Raw genomic sequence first — 22,567 nt, forward strand, 5'->3', positions numbered from 1 at the left:
TAAAAATAGTCATTTCACATTCTTTCAGTGAATGTTGAAGAACTGTCCATTTTAATGTAGTCACATTTATCAAACATTTCCTTTTATAAATAATTGCTTTTGCTAACTTAAGAAATGTACCCCTGTTTCACCATCATAAATTAATAATTTATTTTTATTAAATGTTTTAAAATATTGCTCTTAAAATTTAAGTCTGATCCATCTTGATGAATTTGCACATGATTTTAAAAGGTTTGCAAAAGACATACTTAATTCTCCCAATTGTACATCATGTATCTCATTATGTTCGTTATAGAGATGACAAAACAAGGGTTCAGAAATAGAAATGTGTCTAGGTGCATAGCAGGTAAGCCACAAATCTGTAATATCTGACTGCCTTTTGTACCATAGTGAGGAACCCCCACCAAAGGAGTTATTAAAAAAAAAAGTTTATCTGTCTCCAAGAGTTCATCTATCTTTCTTTAATCCCATAGCATTTGTAAGCTTTGGCCAGAAGACAACTTATTAGAAATACCTATGAAATACTGTTGCACTGATGTTAATTTTGTTCCCATTGCTTTTGACACCTTCCTCAAACAGGTGAATGAGAAGCACCACAAACCTGGAGAAGAATTCTGCCTTTGTTATTCTAGACCCATCTTTGTAAAAATTTTGACCCCAAGCTGCATATGCCCATGAGTTTGTTGTTGTTGTTGTTTGTTTGTTTGTTTGTTTTTTGGTTTCTACAGCCACTTAAAACTCTCAAGTTCAAATGGTTATAGAATCCTGGCACATCTTTTCTGCCACACATATCTTGCATTACTTTCCCCAAAGGAATCATTTCATATTGAATGTGATTACTTCAATTAATAAATCTAATGGAAGCAAAAGAGCTATTATTCTCTGCCTGAGTTCGTTCTCTCTCTCTCTCTCTCTCTCTCTCTCTCTCTCTCTCTCTCTCTCTCTCTCTCTCCCTCCCTCCCTTTCTTCTTTTTTGGTACTAGGGATTTAAACCAGGGACAGTTTACCACTCAGCTGCACACTCAGTCCTATTTGTGTGTGTGTGTGTGTGTGTGGCACATTATAGTTGTACATAATGGTGAGATGTAATATGGTCAATATTCTTCCCCAGTATTTCCTCTTTCCCTTTCTTCCTGCCACCCACTAGTCCTATTCCTCTACTAATCTCCCTTTGATTTTCATGAGATTCCCCTCCCCCACTTTTTCTTCCTTTTCCCTCACCAGCTTTCACATATGAGAGAAAAAAACTACAACTCTTGACTTTCTAAGTTTGGCTTATTTTGCTTAACATAATGTTCCAACCATTTTTCCCCCTGCAAATGCCCAGTCCTTTTTAATTTTTTGTTTTGGAACAGGGTATCATTATGTTGCTAAATTGCTGAGACTGGCCTTGAACTTAAAATTTTCCTGCCTCAGCCTCCTGAGTTGCTGGGAAAACAGGTGTGAGCCCCATGCACTCAGCCCCTACTTTACTTTTAACAGAGATAAAATGTTGATAGAGATGAAGAGACAGGACAATTTTAGTGTACTTAAAAATTGCATACATAATTGCATGTGATTCCGTTTTATACAAATAAATCACTAATAAAATGTTTTCCCAGAGAAAATAAACTCTGCAAAGAATGTAAAATAGGCTTACAAACCCTTGTCAATGACATGAAAATTATCTTTTCCTTACTACAAATATCTAGTATTGTATTTTTACTTAAATAAATACATTATTGCATGCTAAATAATTATTAGGCCATTTGAGCCATGCCTTGGTATAGAGTTAAAACTTTTTGCTTATTTTTAGCAATAGAGAATTTCCACTTCAACTTTTCAGCATAGTTTCTAAGCCATCCCCAAACCACAAGTATCACCCCTGAGGGATTATTTGGTGTTTTCATTCTTCTCAGTACTTCATCTCTGGCAATTTGACTGGTTCAACATATTGCAAGATGGATAAATGGTAAAAGAGAATGACGAGTCCAAAGGGCATTTAAACAAGATTGGCAAACTTGCTACACTGTTGATCTTGGAAAACAATCACAATGTGCCCTATATTAAAATATCACTACCAATATGATAGCTTCCATGAACTTATAAAGTGAGCATATATTTTGGGAGTTCTCTCATGCAAATCACTCCATAAAATGCCCTGAAGGGTGGGATTAAATTTATGTATTATGAACTAAGGACATGTATAATTATGATTTTTATGCCCTCCTTCTTTTTCTTTTCCTGTTCATCATAAAGTTTAACTCATCTAATATTCTACTCAAATTTATTACATTTGCCAATATAAAAAGATAAATATATCAAGTTGTTTTGAAGTAATTAATTGAAACACTTACTTCTGCAGATGTAGTCAAATGTTCCGATATTTCTTATTATCAAGGGTGATAGGAAAGACAATTAAAGTTACTAGAAAAAAAATAAAGACCAACTTTCTTTCATCAATACCTTAAATGATGTCATGTTGTAAAGTTATAATTTCTATTATCCTTTTAATGTTATAAAAATTAACATATGTGAAACTTTTGGGGGGTTTTACTACCAACTCTTAAAAGAACTCTCAAAAATATAATTTCAGTTGTCAAAGAGGAGAGAGCATGATCTGCAAGTAAAATATGGAATGATAAATATCAAGAAATTTTGGTGATAATCGGTTTGCATCCTGCTTCCTCTCTAGCCACCTCCTCCTACCCCACAAAATGAAAGAACAGCACAGTTTACGAGTTAAATTATTGGGGTTAAAATTATAACGGGTTGTACCCCATATATGTAAAATACATCCTATTGTCATGTATATCTAAAACCAGCAAATTTTAAAAGGAGTTGAATTACTTGGATAATTGCTGTAATTTTATTATAAATTATAATATAAAGATAGAGATGAAAATTTAGTCAGTATTGTAAATGGTATTAATCTGACTTCATATACTTTACATTCAGACTGCTGGTATTATGCAAACAAAATATCTATAGATAGAAAAATACAACAATTTATTATATTTTTAGTTGGTATTAGAAATAATAAAGTAGGAACCACCTGGTCCACACTATGGATTCAGTACAAAATCAATCAGACATTGAAAGGTTAATTTTTGAAACCTGTCTTTAAAAAAAAAAAAAAAAAAACTTTTCAAGATTCAGTAGCAGAATACTTCATTATAATTTTCTCAAATAATGCATGTCAGTATGTGTTAGAAGTCAAGCCAATGTTAGAATGTTTCAAGTTCAACTTACTTACAAACAGGTGTGTGATATGTCTTCTTGTGTCTTTATAACATAGCATTTGAAAAATAATTTGTTTTAATTTATAACACAAAGCCTTCACATAAATATTTTATGTATTTGACTTCATAAAAATATACATGTAAGTTTCAGAACTTAATAATATAATAAAAGGCCAATGCAATACATTGCTGTCGTAAATGTAACATCTCGGCTCTTCTGCACATTGATTATATTCTAATCTCTTTGTGTTGTTTACTTATTTATTGTCTTTGCGTATAGACAAAACATTACTGAACACAAAATGAATATTTATATACTTAAGATAATTATCTCAAAAACAAAACTAAATTACTTAAGCATTTCAGCAAAAAAATACAGAAATATATATTCAATTTAACTATCTAATAGAGTACATCAAGGAGATGATCCATTAACCTCCAAAAATGAAAAGCAGAATTGACTATTCTTGGCTACTTTTACATTAATATATCAAATTTTATATAGTGGCTTTAACCATCAATTCATAAAGAAGTAAATTAATATCAATAAAATATTATTAAGAAATCATCTGCTTAGTGGTTCTTAAAGTGTTATTATTAATGAAGCCGCAAATCCAAAATGTCAAGGCACATGCCAAGAATGTGTGTATAAGTATGCAAATTTTAATAGAACTCATCAATTTATATGATTGATCACCAGTGATATTCAAATCAACTTAAATTTTCCAGTCTTGAGGAAAAAATGTTTCAAATTTATAAGCTTTCTACAGAAGAAAACTCAGTTGAGGTTTTGGCAATTGAGCAGATGTTAGTAGAAAGAAAGAAAAATAAAAGAATACTGAAGTATGCTCACTAATTGAGCAAAATCCTATAAATGAAGCCCAGAAGTTCATATGTCCTTTGACTTTAGTGAGTCTTTAAATAATTATAATGAATCTGTAAGTTCTAGCCGGTCTCTCTGCTTATGCATCATTAAAATCAAACTTCTAGTTGTGCCAGTGTATTAACTTGTCTGTATATTCACATAATTAGCACCTCATCATTTCATGCATTCTGGCACTTGGTCTCGTCCTCAGTCTCCATTAAACAGTGCAAAGAGTAATCACTACAGCCTCATAAAATTTTTCTTTCAACTTGTGTTATTTTCCTTGTATGAAAATAAGAATTTGTTTAAATTCTTTCACTGAGGTGAAAGTCTGGGCGGATCAATAAGTTTTCCAGGTGTTATTCAAAATATGGGATAACTCAGAAAACCAAAAAGCTTTATTCAGTCTAGATTCATCCTCTCTGGCCCTGGTAGCACCTATGGAGCTGCTAGGATTTTGATTTGGGCATCTTGGAATATAGGAGCTCAGAGTTCAGTACCCTAGCCACATTTTTGCTACAAAAGGAGATAATTTCTGCCTGGCTGAGATTTATGTTGATTTTAATTTTTAAAAAATGTGTCTCTATTTTCTTTTTTGGACTGGCTTTTTTTGATCAGCCTAACAGTCTCTAGGACCGCACCCCTACTACTTCCCTGAAGTTATTGCTTTCCTGAGCCGAAGAAAACATTTTTTTGAGAAGTTCTTCAGTCTGGTCAACTAGTTTTTAGGTGATTCTTCGGTTGCACGTGACGGAACTTGTATAGAAATACTTGGGTTTTCCTTTTTTCTTCTTTTTTATTTTGGAAAGGGGTTGGGTTGAAAGGTGAAACCCATAGGGCAGCCTCCTGCCTTCTTGTCTCGGCCAAAGTTTCTCCTGGCCAAGTTGGTGGCTTTGATGAGCGAGAGGAGCCCCTGGACGTTGCTGATTGACCTGCTCCTCACAGTAGCCTCCCGGTGGGTCAGCCAAGGCGACATTTGCGGCTGGACTCTTGCAGGGTGTGGGGGCGGGGTGGGGGTTCGCCTGAGCCAAAATCACAGCGGCCTCAGGCACAGCAGACAGATGCTGGAGAGGAACTCGGTTGCTGGAGCTGCGGAGCGGTGGGTGTCGGGCACCAAGCTGCACGCACTGAGAATCGGGTAAGGGACGATCGCCGGTGGTCAGGGAGGCAGAGGGAGATGTTGGGAAGATTGAAAAAAGCTTGGAGCTCGCGGTCCTGGGAAAGCTGGAAGGGCCCAGCCTGAAGCTATAGAGCCGAGGCTGTGCGCCCAGAGCGCGCGGGGACCTCTGGACTACTCTTCCAACCCGGTCCCCGCGGCAAATCGCTGCTTTCAAGGGTCTTATGCAGGTTAGTGAACTCCCACAGCCGAGACCCGCTAGGCTGAAAGCAGCAGCACCTGTTGCCAGAAACGACCCCCGCCTCGGTGCGGTCGCCCGCCCTGGCCGCTAGGGCGCGGGGTGTGGCCCCAGAGAGCGCGGCCCCGCGCGGCAGTCGGGCAGCTAGCTCCAGCTCCTGGCCTGTCTGAGCAATCTGGATGGGCCCCGGGCCAGGGCCAAGGTCACGGTGCCTCTCTGGTTGAGGCCCCTTTGGGCTGCTGCAGCCAAGGCCCAACTGTGTCCACGTTGCTTCCCCTTCCCGCACATGCCCCAAATGGGAGATGGCAGAGAGAAACAGCCCTCAGAAATAAATCCGTTCGATCTTCTGGCTTGCTCCTTTTTTTGTGTGTTCAGGGCTTATGTGGAGGGCGGGAGCCAGGGTTACCGGAGTCAACTCAGCGAGGCAAGATGCCGTGGTGCCTCCGCTCTTTGAGCCCTGACCACTGTCAACCCATTTCATAGCGAGCAAAGTTGTTTTACTTTATTTTTCATCCTTTTCTAATTGTTAACGTCTTCAACGGAGGACTCCAAAAAGTGCTCACCAAAAGTGCTTATCTGGCTGCAGTCCTGGTCCTTAGGTCACCCTACACTCTCACATGGCTTTAGGAAAAGCAGAGGGCAGCCAGAGAGCGGAGAGCGCGCGGCACCCCGCCAGGGTCCGGGGATGACACAGTAGATCTCCCATTTCAGGCACCGTTTTGTTTTTGAAACGAATATCTCCAGGGTGGACTCGCGTGTTCAGGCAAAGACTCCGGTGCTTCTTCCTGGCCCAGTGCAGACCTCACGCTAGGCTGGTCGCGGTCAGCCTAAATCCCTTTCGCAGAAAGGCCGGCTGAGGGAAACCATCTTCTGGATTAAACTCCCACACTCACTTTCCAGGCCTGCAAGTGAATGGTTTAGGTATTTCTAGGTCTGTTCTCCCCTTCTCCCTCCCCTTCTCGCCCCCCTCCGCTTTCTTGATTAACTTGAAGATACTTTAAACTTCTTTTCGAATTGTACATTGAGAACTTTTAAAAAATGTTAACATACCTTGCAACAGCATTTTTTTTTTTACTCCTTCATTTAAAATCTGCTCTGATTTTGCTACTTTGAAATCAAAACTCGGGCTCAGTATTTTCAGTTTTAACCAGAAAAGACAGATGAGGATACTCATGGGTCAGAAAGTGGCTCCCGAGGACCACAGAGCGGAGCGAGCGCACAGGCTCCCTGCTTGCTAACCGCTTTTTCTCCAGTAAAGCGCTCCCCCGCCCCTCATAGCCACTTGATCTTGAGGAGTGCGGAAAAGGTCTGTGCTTAGGACTCACTTCCCCTAGCTTCCGTCCATCACCTGGTACTACAGATGTTCTTTTTGAGCCCATTTTCGCATGAAGGATGCGTGAGATGTCAGTATCTTAGCTAGTATCTTAGCTAGTGTGGTGGATTGGGAAACATTTCTTTTGCTTGGAAGTTAGAATTGAGTTTCCAACTCCATGGAATTTCCTGGATCCTTCTTTTAAAGAAACTTTCCTTCCACCGAAGTGGAAGCAGTAGAAATGGTTTGTGTCCATGCTTCCGGAGCATTGATGTGACGGTTTGGGAGGGGGACTGATGACTTTGCAGTAAATCAATTTTGGTGTAGAGAAAGCATCTATTCCAAAATTGAATCTCCCCATCCGCTGGTAGTGCCAGGGCTACATTCACGACATGACTGTATGCCAGTAAGGCACAGCCTCATAGAATGTGCAAACTGTGGACTTGGGCATACATCCTTCTTCTGTTGACCGCTCTATTTGTGTCATAGGAGAGTGGAGACTCCTCTTCTTAGTTCTCACAGTGACTCTGAGCCGCAGAGGCCCTAAGTGCCTAAGGTTTGAGTATTGATTTTGTTTCTTGCTTTCAATGGCGACACTGCCTTAACTGAGTGTCTGTCCTCGGTTCCTTCAAGCCCGCAGCGTGGCGGTGCCCAGGTTCTCCCAGAGGCCACCGTGGGACTCCCTTCTTTCGGGGGATTTTTGCCTTCCCTCTCCTTGCTCTGCTTAACCCAAGTCTTGCTCAACAAAAGAACACAGCAAAGGGAAAGGATAACCTGTGCCGACTTCTTCACTCGGACACAGTGCTCCGAACCCCAGGCCTTCTCTTTATCCTCAGAAACTGCTCTGGACCGCAGTGCCCAGGCGCGCACGCACAAGGGATTCTCCAGGTCCTTTCATTGTCCGACCCCAAGCCAACACACACGCCAAAGTATTGTACTATTGGATTCTGAGCTCCTGCTTCCCCCATCCCGCCAGAGTGGGGCCAGCGGAGAGGACCTACCAGAGGCTCTCGGCTAGCCCGCGCCGCGAAGCTTCGGGCGGGAACTGCCCCAGCATCTTCCGCTAACGCCAGAGCCGAAATGGCCTCTCCGGAGCTCTTGGGGATCTTTCCAATCCCCAACTCCTTCCCCGCCCCATCAGCTCCTTTTTCTCTCTTTCCCCTCCAGGTTGATTTTCTTGTAAAAACAGACATTTTACCCCTCCGTTCCAGATCTAAGAAGTCAGAGAATTGTACAAAATTAAAATTATTTCAATCTATTTTGTAAATGAAAATCATAGAAAAAGACTCCTCCCCGCAGCAGTGTCAGCGGCAACCCCATCACTAAATAGGGACCATACTTTGAAACCACACCAGAGGGGCCCAATGTACAAAATTAACAAAATTCCAGTGTGTAGGAAAGGAGACCTAATGAAGAAAAAAACTCAAGACAGTGAACCTGGGCATGCATCCTTTCTCTTCTCCCAGCCCTGGCTGATCGAATCTGCCCTTCATCTGCACTTCTTTCCCTCAAACCTTTCCATTTGGGACCCGTTTTTGCCTACACGTCCCTAAACTTCAGAGTAGTGATAAATGAAGGAGAGAAAATATTTCAATTCATCTCTCCAAATCCAGAGGAACCTGCACTAACCGTCTGGCCAGCTTCTCTTCCCTTCCTTCGTTTCCTTAAGTGTAAGATTTGATTAGGGAAATTGGGGGGGGGGGAAGGGTGGGGTGGAAGAAAGTTAAAAAAAAAAATCAGGAGGGCTAGAGCTAGAGCGGTGAGTGTGTCAATCAGAGGGTTTTGTGCCTGGGGGCTCCTAGCGGTTTGGAGCAGAGGTGTCCCTGGGCGGCCCCACAATGAATATGAATAGGAATCCTTGCTAAATGGGACAGCAAAGCGCACCGCCCTGAATGATGGCACGTCATCTTAACCAGTCCAGGATAGATAGGAGGGCTCCTTTTGTCTCTTTTCTCCTCTGCAGCTCTATAAAAGCCCCTCTTTTTCAGCGTGAGGTTAGTTCAAGCACACACCAACTAGCTGTCCAGGAAACAGCCCAACCAGAGATAGGGGCGCGGGGAGGGAGAGAGGCGGGGCAAGACAGTGCCTCCGCTTTTCTTTTCAAGTCCTGCAACTGAGAAGTGGGTTGTTGGGCTGTGCGGATTTTTTAATAATCAAGATTCTCCTTAATTTCCCGCCTAAAGCCTCCCCCACGGTAGGGCCGCATACCCTGTAATAAAATGAATTCTGATTCGAGCTCTGTCTCCAGCAGAGCTTCATCTCCGGACATGGATGAGATGTACCTGAGGGACCACCACCACCGCCACCACCACCACCAGGAGAGTCGTCTCAACTCAGTTTCGTCCACACAGGGCGATATGGTGCAGAAGATGCCTGGGGAAAGTCTCTCGCGGGCTGGCTCTAAGGCCGCGGGAGAGAGCAGCAAGTACAAAATCAAGAAGCAGCTGTCGGAGCAGGACCTACAGCAGCTGCGGCTGAAGATCAACGGACGCGAGCGCAAGAGGATGCACGACCTGAATCTCGCCATGGACGGGCTGCGCGAGGTCATGCCCTATGCGCACGGGCCCTCGGTGCGCAAGCTCTCCAAGATCGCCACTCTCCTGCTAGCCAGAAACTACATCCTCATGCTCACCAGCTCCCTGGAGGAGATGAAGAGGTTGGTTGGCGAGATCTATGGTGGCCATCACTCGGCCTTCCACTGCGGGACTGTGGGGCACTCGGCCGGACACCCGGCGCACGCGGCCAACACTGTGCACCCGGTGCATCCCATCCTGGGCGGCGCGCTCTCATCTGGTAATGCCTCGTCGCCGCTCTCCGCCGCCTCACTGCCCACCATCGGTACCATTCGGCCTCCCCACTCGCTGCTCAAGGCGCCCTCCACGCCGCCCGCGCTGCAGCTGGGCAGCGGCTTCCAGCACTGGGCCGGGCTGCCCTGCCCCTGCACCATCTGCCAGATGCCGCCGCCGCCGCACCTGTCCGCTCTCTCCACGGCCAACATGGCCCGGCTGTCTGCAGAGTCCAAGGACTTGCTCAAGTGAGCAGCGGGTCGGCCCGGCTGCTAAGGATGAGGAGAGAGCGGCGGGAGGAGCCGCGGTGCCGGGCCGGGAGGGAAGGGGGAGGCTAGGCGCACCACCTGCGGGGAGGGCGGGCGCGGGGTCCCTCGGCCTCCCACCCCGTCGGAGAGATTTCAGATCCCACTTGACCCCCAGGGAGAAAAGACCAAAAACAAACTACAATTTCTAGGAGGTAGAGAAGGGGGACTCGAACCAGACGTCGTGTTTCGCATGCATGCTTCTTTTCCCCATGCCGCGCCAGTATTTCTCACTGCCATATGCTCTTGTCAGAACTGCATTTGTTGTATAAAGACGGGATCGGTGTAGTTACAAAGATGCGAAGGAACTTTCGATTTGACTTTCTCTGGCTCTGTTCTCACCTTGGGAAAAAATGGCCATCCTTTTTGTGCGAAACAAATGTAAATATTTCCTTGAGATGGATGCAATTATGAGTCTCTCTGTCCTCACCATAGTTTTTCTAGAGACAATGGAGAGAAAGAGGGAGAGAGGGAGAGAGACAGAGATGTGTATCTCAAGACCCAAGTTTTGAATCTCAACTCCCGTCCAGGGCATGACAACCTCCTATGTGGGTTTTCCTTTTCGACGCAGTGTAGGTCAAAAGAATGCATGCACGCTTCTAAATGAATCTTGTCTAACATGTTGTGCGGCCATGGTGCCATTTTCCTTGTAACAAGGATTTATTAGTGAATTATCCGAAGTACTCCATATATCTGTCTGTGGTTGTATGAAATGAAAAAGGGGGCAGAGTGCAAAGACTCACACTCACGCACACACGCTTCTTCCCCCACCCCACGCCCTTCAAATTTCATTCCAAACCTTCAGCTGTGGTAGGGGCACCGCAATCGCAAGCTTGGGTTCCCTCTAGTAGCTTGCCCCACCCCCCCTCGCTCAGTTATTCTGCATGCGGGGTCGGCTCTCTCTATTATCAGCTTTGAAAACTTATTGTGGTTTGGGGGAGGGGTGCCGTTTTTATTTCCTGAACATTTGCTTGAAATATTTTGTTAGGGCCTCAAAGACAATACCTGTCTTTATTTTTTATATATTCTTGATAACTATGATATATTTATTAATAACCAGTGTTTCTGGATGAGATTTCAAATAAAAAAGAACCTTAAATCCTGGTTTTGCCTTTGCCTAAAGTCTTAGAAGATGGGGTTAGTGGGAAAGTGTGGATTCAGTGAGGTGTGTCTGGGTATGGGTCAGGGATTTGGGTGGCAACAGGATGTGAAGATTTTTTTTTCCCCCTCTGGTCTATCCCCCATAAAGAGGATGGGTAAATTGGTGCTAATCATTGCAACTAAATGTCCTTCAGTGAGACAGTGTCCATATTTGTAGTCTTGTTACTTGGGCTCTTGTTTACTTCCCTCATAAACTCAGAAATTGAGTTTTTTGTTTTAAAAAAAAAGCAATCTGGAAACACAAAGTGGCAGGAAATGAGAGGCGGAGTGGTGACTACCCTGGGTGTGTTGGCAACAGACAAGAATGAAGCAGTAAGTTAACTTCTTTTTACTTTAAATTAGCCTTGTGATCTCTCCCTACCCATTTTAAAATCCAGTGTATGTTTAAAAAGTCAACAAAGAATGATCTTAGAAAATAATCATTCACCCGCCTGCCTGCCTACCCCCTCTGCAGCATGCCCTGCAGAGAAAGAATGCCATTCTGCTTTGTAAGGTGAGCTCTGGGAGGAGGCAAAGCACTACCCAACTCTCAGCATCTTGCAGATTTATAGGGAGAATTTTCCTTTTTTCCCCTCCTTTAGAAGATCGCAGTTCTAATTAACTAAAGTTATTGGGCATCTTCAGTTTAAATGTCATTTAAAACAAGGGTCATTTTGATCACTTACTTTACTGTCTTCGCTCTCATCTTATATCCCCAATAACACTTCCAAAAAGTTGGTTTAAACAAGAGTAAGTAATCCAGCAGAGGATTTTATTTGTTAAAACAAAATTTTAAAAAAGGGTAAGAAAATGAGCTCTAGTGATAACTCCAACAGCACACGCTGATATTTCCCACTGAGAAAAATAGAACACTGATGGAAATGTACCACCTGGAATTTATTTCTGAATTAGATGAAAAATCATCTCAATATTAGTTGAGGCCTGTGTTCTCTTTCCAGGATCCACTCAGGAGAGTGCATGTAGGAAGCATTTATCCTTCCCTTCCTGGATCCCCTTGCCTGCCCAGTGCTGCCCTTCTCTGGGAGGGTATCTCTTCAATCCAACTCACTCTCCTCAGTGACTTTTTCCTCTCTCACTACCATCAGGCCACTGGCAAAGGAGAAAGACCAAAATGAGAGTCTGCAGCAGAAGGCACTTGTTTCCACTGGTTTTAGGCAGACAAATGAGGGAATAATCATCTGTTTCCCAAGTGTGATTCATTTCTCTGGGTAAGGAAAGAATAAATCCCTGTTGAGGATTTATTTGAAACCAACACAAGGCAGCCCTCCAGCCTTTCCCTGAGTTTATTATTTAGAAAGGGGAGGGGAGGGAAAGTTTCATCAATCAGGAAAACGACTTTGTCCTGAATCACTTGCTTCCTTTGAGTCCTGTTTCCAAGGCCTACCTCTCGAGGAAAGACTCAATGCCTCACTGGCTGAGGGGTGTGATTCTCTTTCCTTAGAGCCCAGGCTTAACCAGGGGACTGGAAAGGAGTAAGGTAACATGGAACACCAGGGAGTATTGGCTTTCTGGGTTGCTGGGACAGGAATTCCTTACATTACCTCCAATGGTCAATTCAAAGAGCTGTGAAGTCCATTCTTTTTAAAAATTTTTATTAGTTATTGACGGACCTTTATTCATTTATTTATTTATATATGGTTCCTCACACATGCTAGGCAAGCACACTACCACTGAGCCACAACCTCAGCCTCTTGAAGTCCACTCTTATGAGGTACCGTACTAAAAGGAACCACAAGCCCAGGTAGCTGTACCTGAATTCATCCAGGGAGGAAAAATCAACAGCTCCTTCCAACATTTAGAAGATCCTCCCAAGGCCTTGAGCTCTTTTCTGGGTTACAGAAATTCCTTTGGCCTAGAGATGACTAGGATAGAGAATTTCCTTAAGAACTGGACAGGACACAAGACAGGGAGGAAGGCAATTTGGGAACCGGGTCTTCCCAAGGTTTCTGATTGTTGGGAAGAAAACCACGGATTACTGGCCTTTGGAGAGGGCCTGGCATTCTCCCAGGGGATGTGAGTTTGCAGGCATACCCTTACTTTCATTGCTTTTCTGGTTACATTCTCGAATTATCAACAAGACTTACGTAACCATGAAGGTGAAAATGGTTCTTGGACAGAATTTTTTCATTGTAAATTTATCTCTTTCTAAGAAAGTTCGTAACTTTAAAGTAGTTTTTAATTCAATCCAGAAATCTAGGATCTTTTCATCCTGGATTAAATGTTGTTTTACACTTGAAAGGATAATGTAAAGCTTCATGGGCGGAGGTACCGCGCCAGAAGCTCCTGCTAGAAACCAGTTGGCTTCTTCTCAGGCTGGTGGTGGAACTTTAAGGGCTCAAAAAAGTCATTCCTGGAAAGGGAAAGTGCAGCAGGCAGTGGGTTGGGCCCACGAGATCTTTGTATTCCGGTTCTGGGGCCTTGGGCTCACACCACCCAAAAGGGCAGAGAGATTCGGTCAGAGGGGGCCAGGCCCAAATTTTCATGGGTCCCACAGCAGGAAGCTAACATCCCACTTAAACTGCTCCCACCCAGCCGCTCCCCTAGATGAGGAGTCGAACAAGGTTTTGTCGCCTCCACTGATGTCCTCAGCAGAAATTGCAAAAGCCCCCTACCTCGGGGAGGGCGGTGGATTTCCTAATCACCTCGGCTAGACCAGGAGATTTAACTGTGCTTTCCAGGTCACTTCCAGAGGCATCGGGCGGGCGGCCCGTCTGTTCTCCTCCCATCCTCCGCTGGAGCAAAGGGATGACCACTCCCATCGGTGCGTTAAGGGTTGGCTCCCAGCACTCTGCCAGGACAAATCTGAGGCCTCGCAGCTTGTCCCAGCCCCTCTGCCGCTGTGGGGACCCGAGAAGGGACTTTGGGGCTTGGACAGGGCGGAGCCTTCATGATTCCAAAGACACCCCACAGAATCTCAGCCTCACTCCTAGGAGGCATTTCTCGGATTGACAGGACAAGCAGAGTCAGCCACTTTCCTACAGGAACCCTCCCCTTGTGCCCTCAGCGTGCGTCCCCAGGCCTGGGGCCACCTGGTACCCGCCCCTCCCCGGCACCCTTGTCAGGGGAACTGGGCAACCAGAGCTGCAAAGAGAGGACGTCGGGGCCAGGCGATCACCCAGACGGTCACGGATTTGGGCCCCCGTGGTGTCCTCTGATTTGGGAAGGATGCGAGAGAAGGAACTGCAACAAAAATCTCCAGGTTCTCGAAAGAATTAGGCCGGGAGGTGAAGGGCCCCTGCTAGATTGAGAGGCCCCGCCTCCAGGAAAATCTGCAGGAGAACCAATGTCCCTTCTAATCCTGCCCCTGCGAAGTATCTGCGCCTCCAGTGTACCCAGTGATCTAATAAGTGGTCAGGAAGAGTCAAAACTCCACAGGCTTATGTATGCGGAATCTCTTTTTGGTTCAATGTCAGTTTTCAGGGGTACCTTCCCTGGGACACTGCGGCCGCGGGGCTGCGAGGGAGCAGGACAGAGTAGGTGAGGGTAACATTAAGTGGAAGAGCCAGAAAGCAGACGAGATCCGCTCTCCACTGTCCCCCCCCCCCCCCCCGTAGTCTCTCTCCTCTCTGCCCACCTGCTGGGTGCGTTGTCCCTCGCGACTTCTTCTTGCAAGTGGCAGGAGCCAGGAGCCCAGATTCCAACTTTGCGCCAGGACCTTGGTCCCTGGGTTGAAGCTGAGTCTGGTGGGAAGGTTGTGCCTAGGAGCCCTGCTGTCTGGAGGCCCTCAAGACAGAGGCAGGCGGGGCTGTAGATAATCAGAGAAAGATGTACTGGCGAGAGGGTAGCAGCGATCGAGGAGCAACCCCGACTGCGCTACCTGCGAAGAACCTCGAAATCCCTAAGCACGTAAGGCAACTGGGAGGGAGAAACTGACACTTAACTAAAAACAAATCTACACTAAAAAAAATCTCAACTAAAAACAAATCTACACTACCGCCGAGCGCTTTTTTATTCCGTGAGTTCCTACGCTCAGCCTGGGGCTGACACTGTACGGTTTATCAACTTTGGTAAGGAGGTCTGGTCAAGGTGGGCCCAGGTAGTCGGGGAAACAGTGCCCTTTCTCCTTAGGGACCTCGGGGAGACCAGACCACCTCATCTCCGCGGCGGACCCGGGCCACAGCCCTGGTGGCGCAGAGTCTCTGCTTTTTAGCCTAGCCCGGGGACTGCCTGCGACTCCTTCAACAAAGCGCGGTCTCGTCCCCGCAGCCGCCTACACAGGAAAGAAAGTTTATTATGATCCACGAGAGGATGCTGGAGGGCCTGCATCTGCTGAGGCCAGGACCCCAAGGGGGACAGAGGGAAGGTGTGCAGATCTCGGTGTTCAAAGCTGGGACCTTGGATGTTCGGCGGTGCTCGGGGTCCGGATGGAAGCAGAATGGCACGGAGAGTGCAGGAGCCCGGGTCTGAAAGCATCCATAACCTCCCTTGGCCTGGAAAACTCCAGAAGTCGGATACTGCGTCCCCGCCCCGCCCTCCAGCCCCTTGCAGCAGGGCTGAGGTTCTCAGGAATCACTTCTGCCAGAGCAGAAGCCTTGATTTCACAGGAGGAAAAAGAGGTTGGCGTGGACACATCTTATGAACAGTCTTTTCCCCTCCTGATAATTCAGCCCATCCCTTCTACCTACCTCAGAAAGGGACAAGGAAGCTAACACGTTCTGTTAGACTCAGCCGTAAACATATAGCGCTGTATCGAATCCCCAGCCCCTTGACATTTATAGCCTTCGGAGCATCTCTGAATCTTTCTGTTTCAGTAAGGAACTGCTTCTACATGCTTCCGCTGAGCCAAGCCCTGTGCGGGGACACCAAAGGGAGAGGGGGGAAAAAAAAACCCCCAGTAAAACAGCGAGATAAGTGCATCCAAATTCATAAGAAATAACCTCTGTGCTCAGGACCTTGGGAGTTTTAGTAGGAACACACAGCTAAGTCACTTAAGTCCAATGATAAAAACTCCATTGGCGGCACAAAACCAAAGTGCCGCAGGCACGTCTTCTAGGGCCTTTTTCAGACGCTAGGAAACTCATTTCCCATTCCTTCAACTAGACAGAGGACCGGAGCAGATGCCTTGATTAATATGGAAATAAACAGAAGCAATGGTGGCAGTACTTAGTTTCGTTGCAGTTGTTTAGAGATTTATTGACCAAGAGATAAACTTCAGTCTGGGGCATCTCCGTAATTCATGTTCCCATTAGTTATCACCAAATGAGCAAATCGTTTTTCTTTTAAATGTTTGTTTTTTTTTTTTTAAGAAAAAATAAAAAGAGGGAGGAGGTCGGAGGAAATCTTTTTAAAAATGGGATTAGAGTCATTATCCTCGGTTTCTCCGTGGCTCCCTGAGCTACAGAAACTTGCCTCTGGACTCCAGAGTTGGCCAGGCTGTGTTTTAAACATAAAACAATCCTGTAATTTCCTTTAAGAACAAAAGTTTTCAAAGCAATGACCTGCTCAGTGTCCCCCGTCAATAAAGCTGAAGTGACTTAATGGTCTGTTAATTACTGCATCCCTGCAGGAGGAGGGAAGCTTTCGAATGGATCTCTGCAAACCCTCTGTTGATTGAAGCTGTGGTCTGTCCCCAAATGTACAGCTGGGGTTGGGTCATTGAAAACCCAGACAAAACAAAAATCCTTGATAAATAATCCTACCTAGAACTCAAAGATTCAGCTTACAATTGCTGGATGGTCACTGGATCCTCAGAGAAGACCCAAGGGAGCACCCTTGGAGGCTTCTGATAATCTTTAAAGCTTTAGACCAGGGTTTCTTCAACAAAAGTTTAAAAAGAGCTTTTTTGACTTTTCTGTTCCCTTATCCTTCTGTGTCAAATTTCCTTCTCTTTCACTTGAGTCTTTGACCATAATTCCTTTATCCAATCTTTTTTTGACTCCTCATTTAACACATATTGAGAGTGTGGGCATTTTTTCCCCAGTATTTTATTAATGGTTTGAATGTAAGACAACAGATTTTGAGTGTCCTGAATGTAAAAAGACAGATTTTTGAGTGTCCTATTTTTTAGGAACAAAGAATCAAAACAGGAGGCAGGTTCTGGTTGTTAGTCTCCATCTTTTCACAGATGTTGGATAACAACAGCATGATGCAATTAAATATATTTCTAAAATAAAAACTTAAAAACTTGATCTTCATATCGTGCAATCATTCAGTTAATTGGCACCAGAAACAGTTGGAAAAGTTCAATTTTCAACACACCTCTTTAAGAAAAACACACACACACATAAACGTGCTATAACACTAATTGACAAAATTTTGTTTTCAATTTGATATACATTTGGCCTTTGTTGGTCCCATTCAAGTAAAACGTTGCAGAATGGTGAGATCTGGCATCTATGAATTTGGGTGTTATGAAAGTGATCAATACCATATGAAATTCAGGTTAGTTCTTTGCCTAGTTGAAATAATAGCAGAAAGAGTCTGTCAAACCATTCTGTTTGCCTCACTGTTTTCACTTCTTAAGAAAGTGACCCTTAGGTATCACGTGTTGCTTAATGCCAGCTTTCTTTGCCAGAATTGACTGGACCACATAAAAGCTAGTGAATGTAAGGAATGAACAGGGGAGGAGGCTACCTCAAAGGTGATTAACATTAAATTGAGCCCATAATTGTGCTTCACACAGAACAGTGTCAAACACTTTTCTCTCATTGGGAAACTCTAAAAATCTAGTGGGTCTAGAAAAGACTCATTATTTAAAAACTCACTTGACCCCCAGTCAATGCCAAGCTTTGGTCCTGGTTCTCTACTGCTAACCCTTTACTCCAGAAATGGGATCCAGACAGAGAGATGGACATTATGACCTGTGTAGTCCAGAAAGAGTTGTCCTTTTCAATAACAAAGTCATCATTGCCTGTGCACACAATGAAGTCTAGAGATCCTGACTTCCCTACTCTGCTAGATAGAGACACACATGAAAAATTAGAAGCCATTCCCTCTTGCTAAATAATCTATAGGGAAATAGGAGAGGAGGCAATTTGTTTCCTCTTTTTTGCCAAACTATATTATTAATAAATTAGACTCCAAGACTGAACTGAATGAGGTACAGTTTTGGAAACTATGCTGACATGAAGAGGTGAATTAGGTTTGTTGTTGTTGCTACCTTTGCGGTGCTTGGGGTGGAATCCAGGGCCTTATGCATCCTATGAAGTGCTCTAACATTGAGTTACATCAGCCCAAATTAGTTTCTTTCTCTTTATTTTGCAGAGATTAATGTGCTCACATATCAGTGTTCTTTCCCCAAAGGAATTTTGATTTTTTTTCCTTGATGCTGTAGCACTTCCTTCGTTCTGGGGAGTATTTGCCAGGCCCTTAACTGTGACAAGTTGGACAATATTGACAGTAAAAGATTTCTGGAATATTTTCAAAATGGAGAGACTTGATATTTTTTTGGAAATGTGATTTTCTTTAAACCTTAGCCAATTGTTGATTTGTCCTTGAAACAGCTGATATTGACAGTATTGGGGTGGCCAGAGCAGAAATGAGGGAGGGAGAGGAAGACAGTGCTATTCTTCTAAATTGTGATTCCAGTGTTCTCACTATGTAGATACTAAACCCATCCTAAGGGCTGAGATGTTTTCCTTATAATTGCTTACTCTGCTATATAGATTCTTTTTCTATTATTGCTTTCCTTTGAAATTTTATATGGAGGTTTTTCATCTAACTATATTACATAGCATTACCAGTGTAAAAGGCTGCCTGCCCTCAAGTTTGTTGACACTAGAATTAGGTTCAATAAAGCATCCTATGTTTCTCTACAGTTTAGACTCAAATGGAAGAAGTCAGAAGTAATAGATGGGCAGGTAGAATTAATAAAGCAGTGATAAAATGGATTTATTAAGTAAGGCAGGTCAAAGGTGAAACATAGTAACCACTTTTTAAAAATGCAAAACATTTCCACCTGTGACATAACATCAAGAAGTATTCTTAAGCCGCACGTGGTGGTGCACACCTGTCATCCCAGCCACTGAGGAGGATGAGACAGGAGGATCACAAGTTCTAGGCCAGCCCAGGCAACTTATGGAGACCGTGTCTCAAAAACTAGAAGGGGCTAGAAATATAATTCAGTGGTAGAGGTTCCCTAGGGTCAATCCCCTGTACGAAAATTAAAAGGTTATACTTATTAGTTTGTTTCTTACCTATACAAGCTTTTGGTCATGAAGGCACTACTTATAAAAATGATCATGTTTCTTACTTCTGAGAGATGAAAGATTTATGGGTGATTGCTGTTTCTGATTGGTCTTTCTCTTCAGTTTTCCTTTCTTCCTCTTCTCTATGTTGCATCTCAATGATCTGTCACCATCTTTTTGCTGTCTTCTTCTACTTCCAGTCTCAACTTTATTCCATTCCTATCCCCACTAGCCACTCCACTGCTTTAGAGGATCAAGGGGTTGACATTCCCCTGGTGCTCTGGCTGTTTCTAGGAAGCTCCCAGCCCTCTTTCAACATCTTCACTCTCAGCCAGTGTGATGTTTTAGAAAAAAGGAGCTACACTGAAGTATGTGAACAGGGACTTCACCAGTCCTTTAACTTACAGAAGTAGCATCACCATGAGCAGGTCTTCCTAGGGAATGAGACATTGTGGTAGAAACTACTCATGTTTTACCAGCTTGCACCAACTCATGGAATATACTTTTATGGTTTTAAACAGTTGGCCTATATTAACCCACTTAGTTCTCCACTGCCCCTAAAGTTTGTGTATGGGAAAATTAATCCTCAATGCAACAGTGTTGAGAGGTGGGATCACTAAAAGAGGGTTAGGCCATGAGGTGATTGCATCTGCCCTCATGAGTGTATTAATGCTGTTATCGTAGGAGCCCTAGTTATTGTGGGAGTGAATTTCTGATGAAAAGACACTCTATCTTGTGTACACTTTCTAACTATTTGATGCCTCCTGCTATGTTATGTCACACCAAGAAGGCTCTCACCAGATGTGGCAACTTGATCATGAACTTCCCAGCTTCCAAACCATGAGCCAAATAGATTTTTATTCATTATAAATTTCTCAGTCCATAGTGGTCTGTTATAGGGGCACAAAATGGACTAAGACAATTTAGATGAAGTTTTAGATGTACCATTTTATTCCAGCTTAAAATTTATTAATTTTATGTTACATATAGCTTTCTCTATATAATACACCAGTTTTCCTAACATTGTCTGCTACACAATTCCTATTGATTTAAGGTGGTATCTTTATCCTATATCAAGTTCCAATATTCATGTATCTGTTTTTGAACTCTCTGTTCTGCACCATTGGTCTATTAGTCTATTCCTATGCCAGTATACCATTATTGTATTGCTATGAGGTACCAGTATATTGTTATTACCATGACTGGGTATTCTATCTCAATATCTCAGAAGTAAGTCCAGGAAGGATAATTTTTTACTTTTTCTTGGTAGAGTCATGTTTGTTGCCAAATTGAATTCTTTCTAAGCTAATAGGATACTTTTAAAAAAAAAATTGCAATGCTAGTAGCATAACAAGATTTCCTTCACCTATTCCTTTCCATGGTGGAGTGATGGACAACCAGATATGTATACATGTAGATCTATATTGGAGTTGCTGTAATATTCTTCTTCCTTTTCTTCAGCCCAAAGCTGATAACTATAGGTGGGAATTTTTAAGCTCTCTGCCTCCTGACTTGAACCAGTTTAATGCCTCATTAATCTGGGCTTTGAAGAAAATTTCCCCCCAGTCATAAAAACCTAAAGATATGTTCATCATTATAGTCTACTACATTATATATCCTATATCCTTACAAACCTTCTGTATGGTATCTTATGCAGTGGATAGTAGGATATTTCTTCAAGAAGGACCTTTCTGATAATCTGGAAAAAATACTTGGCAGAAGGATTCAAACCTCAATGGGGAACTTTAACTCATAAGTAGGTTCTTCTGAACCTACAGGCCTGTGCACATGCTAGCTCCATTATGTAGAAACCTTCTTCCTGGCCCAGTCCCTCTGTTGTGTCCAGCCTGTTCCTGGTCTTCACTTCCCAGCCTTCTCTGGGAAGCCTGGCCCAGTGTTAATTCCCCCTCCATTGTGCTGGGAAGCCCAATGTACTTCCCTTCACTTCACTCACTATCTGGAACCATTGTCTTGTCTCTCTCCCATTGGAATGTGAACACCATGTAGCATAGTGTCTGGAATATTGTAAATGCATAAAGAACAATTTGCAAATCAATGCATGACAGAGTTATCAAGGAGAGTCAGTCTTTGAATGGGTAGTTGCAGAAGATGCTCTGTTATTTCCCTTCCAACTATGAGATTTCATGACCATATAATATAAAATCACAGTCTGAATACATTTACAACTATTCAAAAAGCCATAGCAACATTAGCATACAGTTCACATGTAGTTCTGGGCACTTTTTGGAGTGGAAAGTAACTTTGTAACTTAACCAGATAGCAAAGAATGAGGAAAGTGAGAGTGGAACAAAGCAAGCTATTGTGGTGCAGAGGTTGGCAGAAGCCTCGGTACCCCAGCTGCTGCATTTCCATGTGCTATGTTGATAGTAGCTGCCTTTTAATGAGGGCCACACAATGTAATTGTACGGAACTCTCTCAATAGTTTGGGAAGACAGGAGAGGGAGGGTTAAAGAAGTTATGCAACTGAGAAAGGGTGCAGACAGTCAAGGGCATGGCTGAATTTTGAATACTGTGCTGTCTTACTCCAAAGTTCATATTCCCAAAACTGTCCTGGCTCTTCATGAATATCCTTCTGATCTGTTTGACCTCTCCCTCTCTGTCTTCTAGGTGGCCATGTCTTTTTGATAGTAAGCTACAGGATACTGCTCCTGTCCATTCCTTCCTAGCAGCACCTGTAAGGAGGTCTTGTTTCCAGAGGATTATCAGGTATCTTGGCTATTTGTTTGCTCTAGTGTGTCACCCATTCAATGAGCCTTGCTCCCCTCTGGGCACTGCACTGGGTTCTGAGGGTGCAGTAAGGAATGAAGATGTGGTGTCAGCACTCAGGAAGCTGAGAGCCCTGGGAAGGAGGGAGAGAGAGAGGTATGTCAAGCTGACTGCTTAGTCAGGTGAAGAGGTGAGGTGGCAGGAACAACCTCGTAAAATATTCAGTAGCAAAAGAGAGCAGAAAGGATTTGCAAGATATCTTAGTGTAGCTGGAGTCTAGAATCCCTGTGTATGAGTGAGTGGAGTGAGAGTGGAACAAGGCAAGCTATTGTGGTGCAGATGTTGGCAGAAGCCGGTCACCAAGAGCCATCGCAATCCACTCACTCATCTCTTCAACGCGTACTTTCTAAGTTCCTACTATATGGAAAGTAGATCACACACATAGCACTTAACATGAGCCATGCCCTGTTACACCTGCTTTTACATCTTTTCTACGTTGTTCCTGTTGCCCACTGTACTGGTTTCCAGCTGGTACTAGTATGAGCTGGTGTAACAAAGTATCATACACTGGGTGACTTAAAACAACAAAAATTTATTCTCTAATGGTTCTGGAAGTCTGAAGCCAAGGTGTTGACAGGGCTGTGTTCCCTGCAAAGGTTTTAGGGAAGACCCCAGATTCTTCCTTGATTCTTGCTGCTTCTGGTGGCCC

The 22,567-nt window shown here is 43.8% G+C and overlaps 1 protein-coding gene across 1 annotated transcript; it reads left to right on the plus strand.

The window, feature by feature from the left end:
• The first annotated feature begins 8,972 nt into the window (after positions 1-8,972).
• Olig3 (oligodendrocyte transcription factor 3) lies at positions 8,973-9,791 on the plus strand. Its single transcript, XM_027938410.2, has one exon. The coding sequence runs from the start codon at positions 8,973-8,975 to the stop codon at positions 9,789-9,791; it is 819 nt and encodes a 272-aa protein (XP_027794211.1).
• The last annotated feature ends 12,776 nt before the right edge of the window (positions 9,792-22,567 follow it).

The sequence above is a fragment of the Marmota flaviventris genome, chromosome 6, assembly GCF_047511675.1.
Source record: "Marmota flaviventris isolate mMarFla1 chromosome 6, mMarFla1.hap1, whole genome shotgun sequence".
In the NCBI taxonomy this organism is placed as follows: domain Eukaryota; kingdom Metazoa; phylum Chordata; class Mammalia; order Rodentia; family Sciuridae; genus Marmota; species Marmota flaviventris.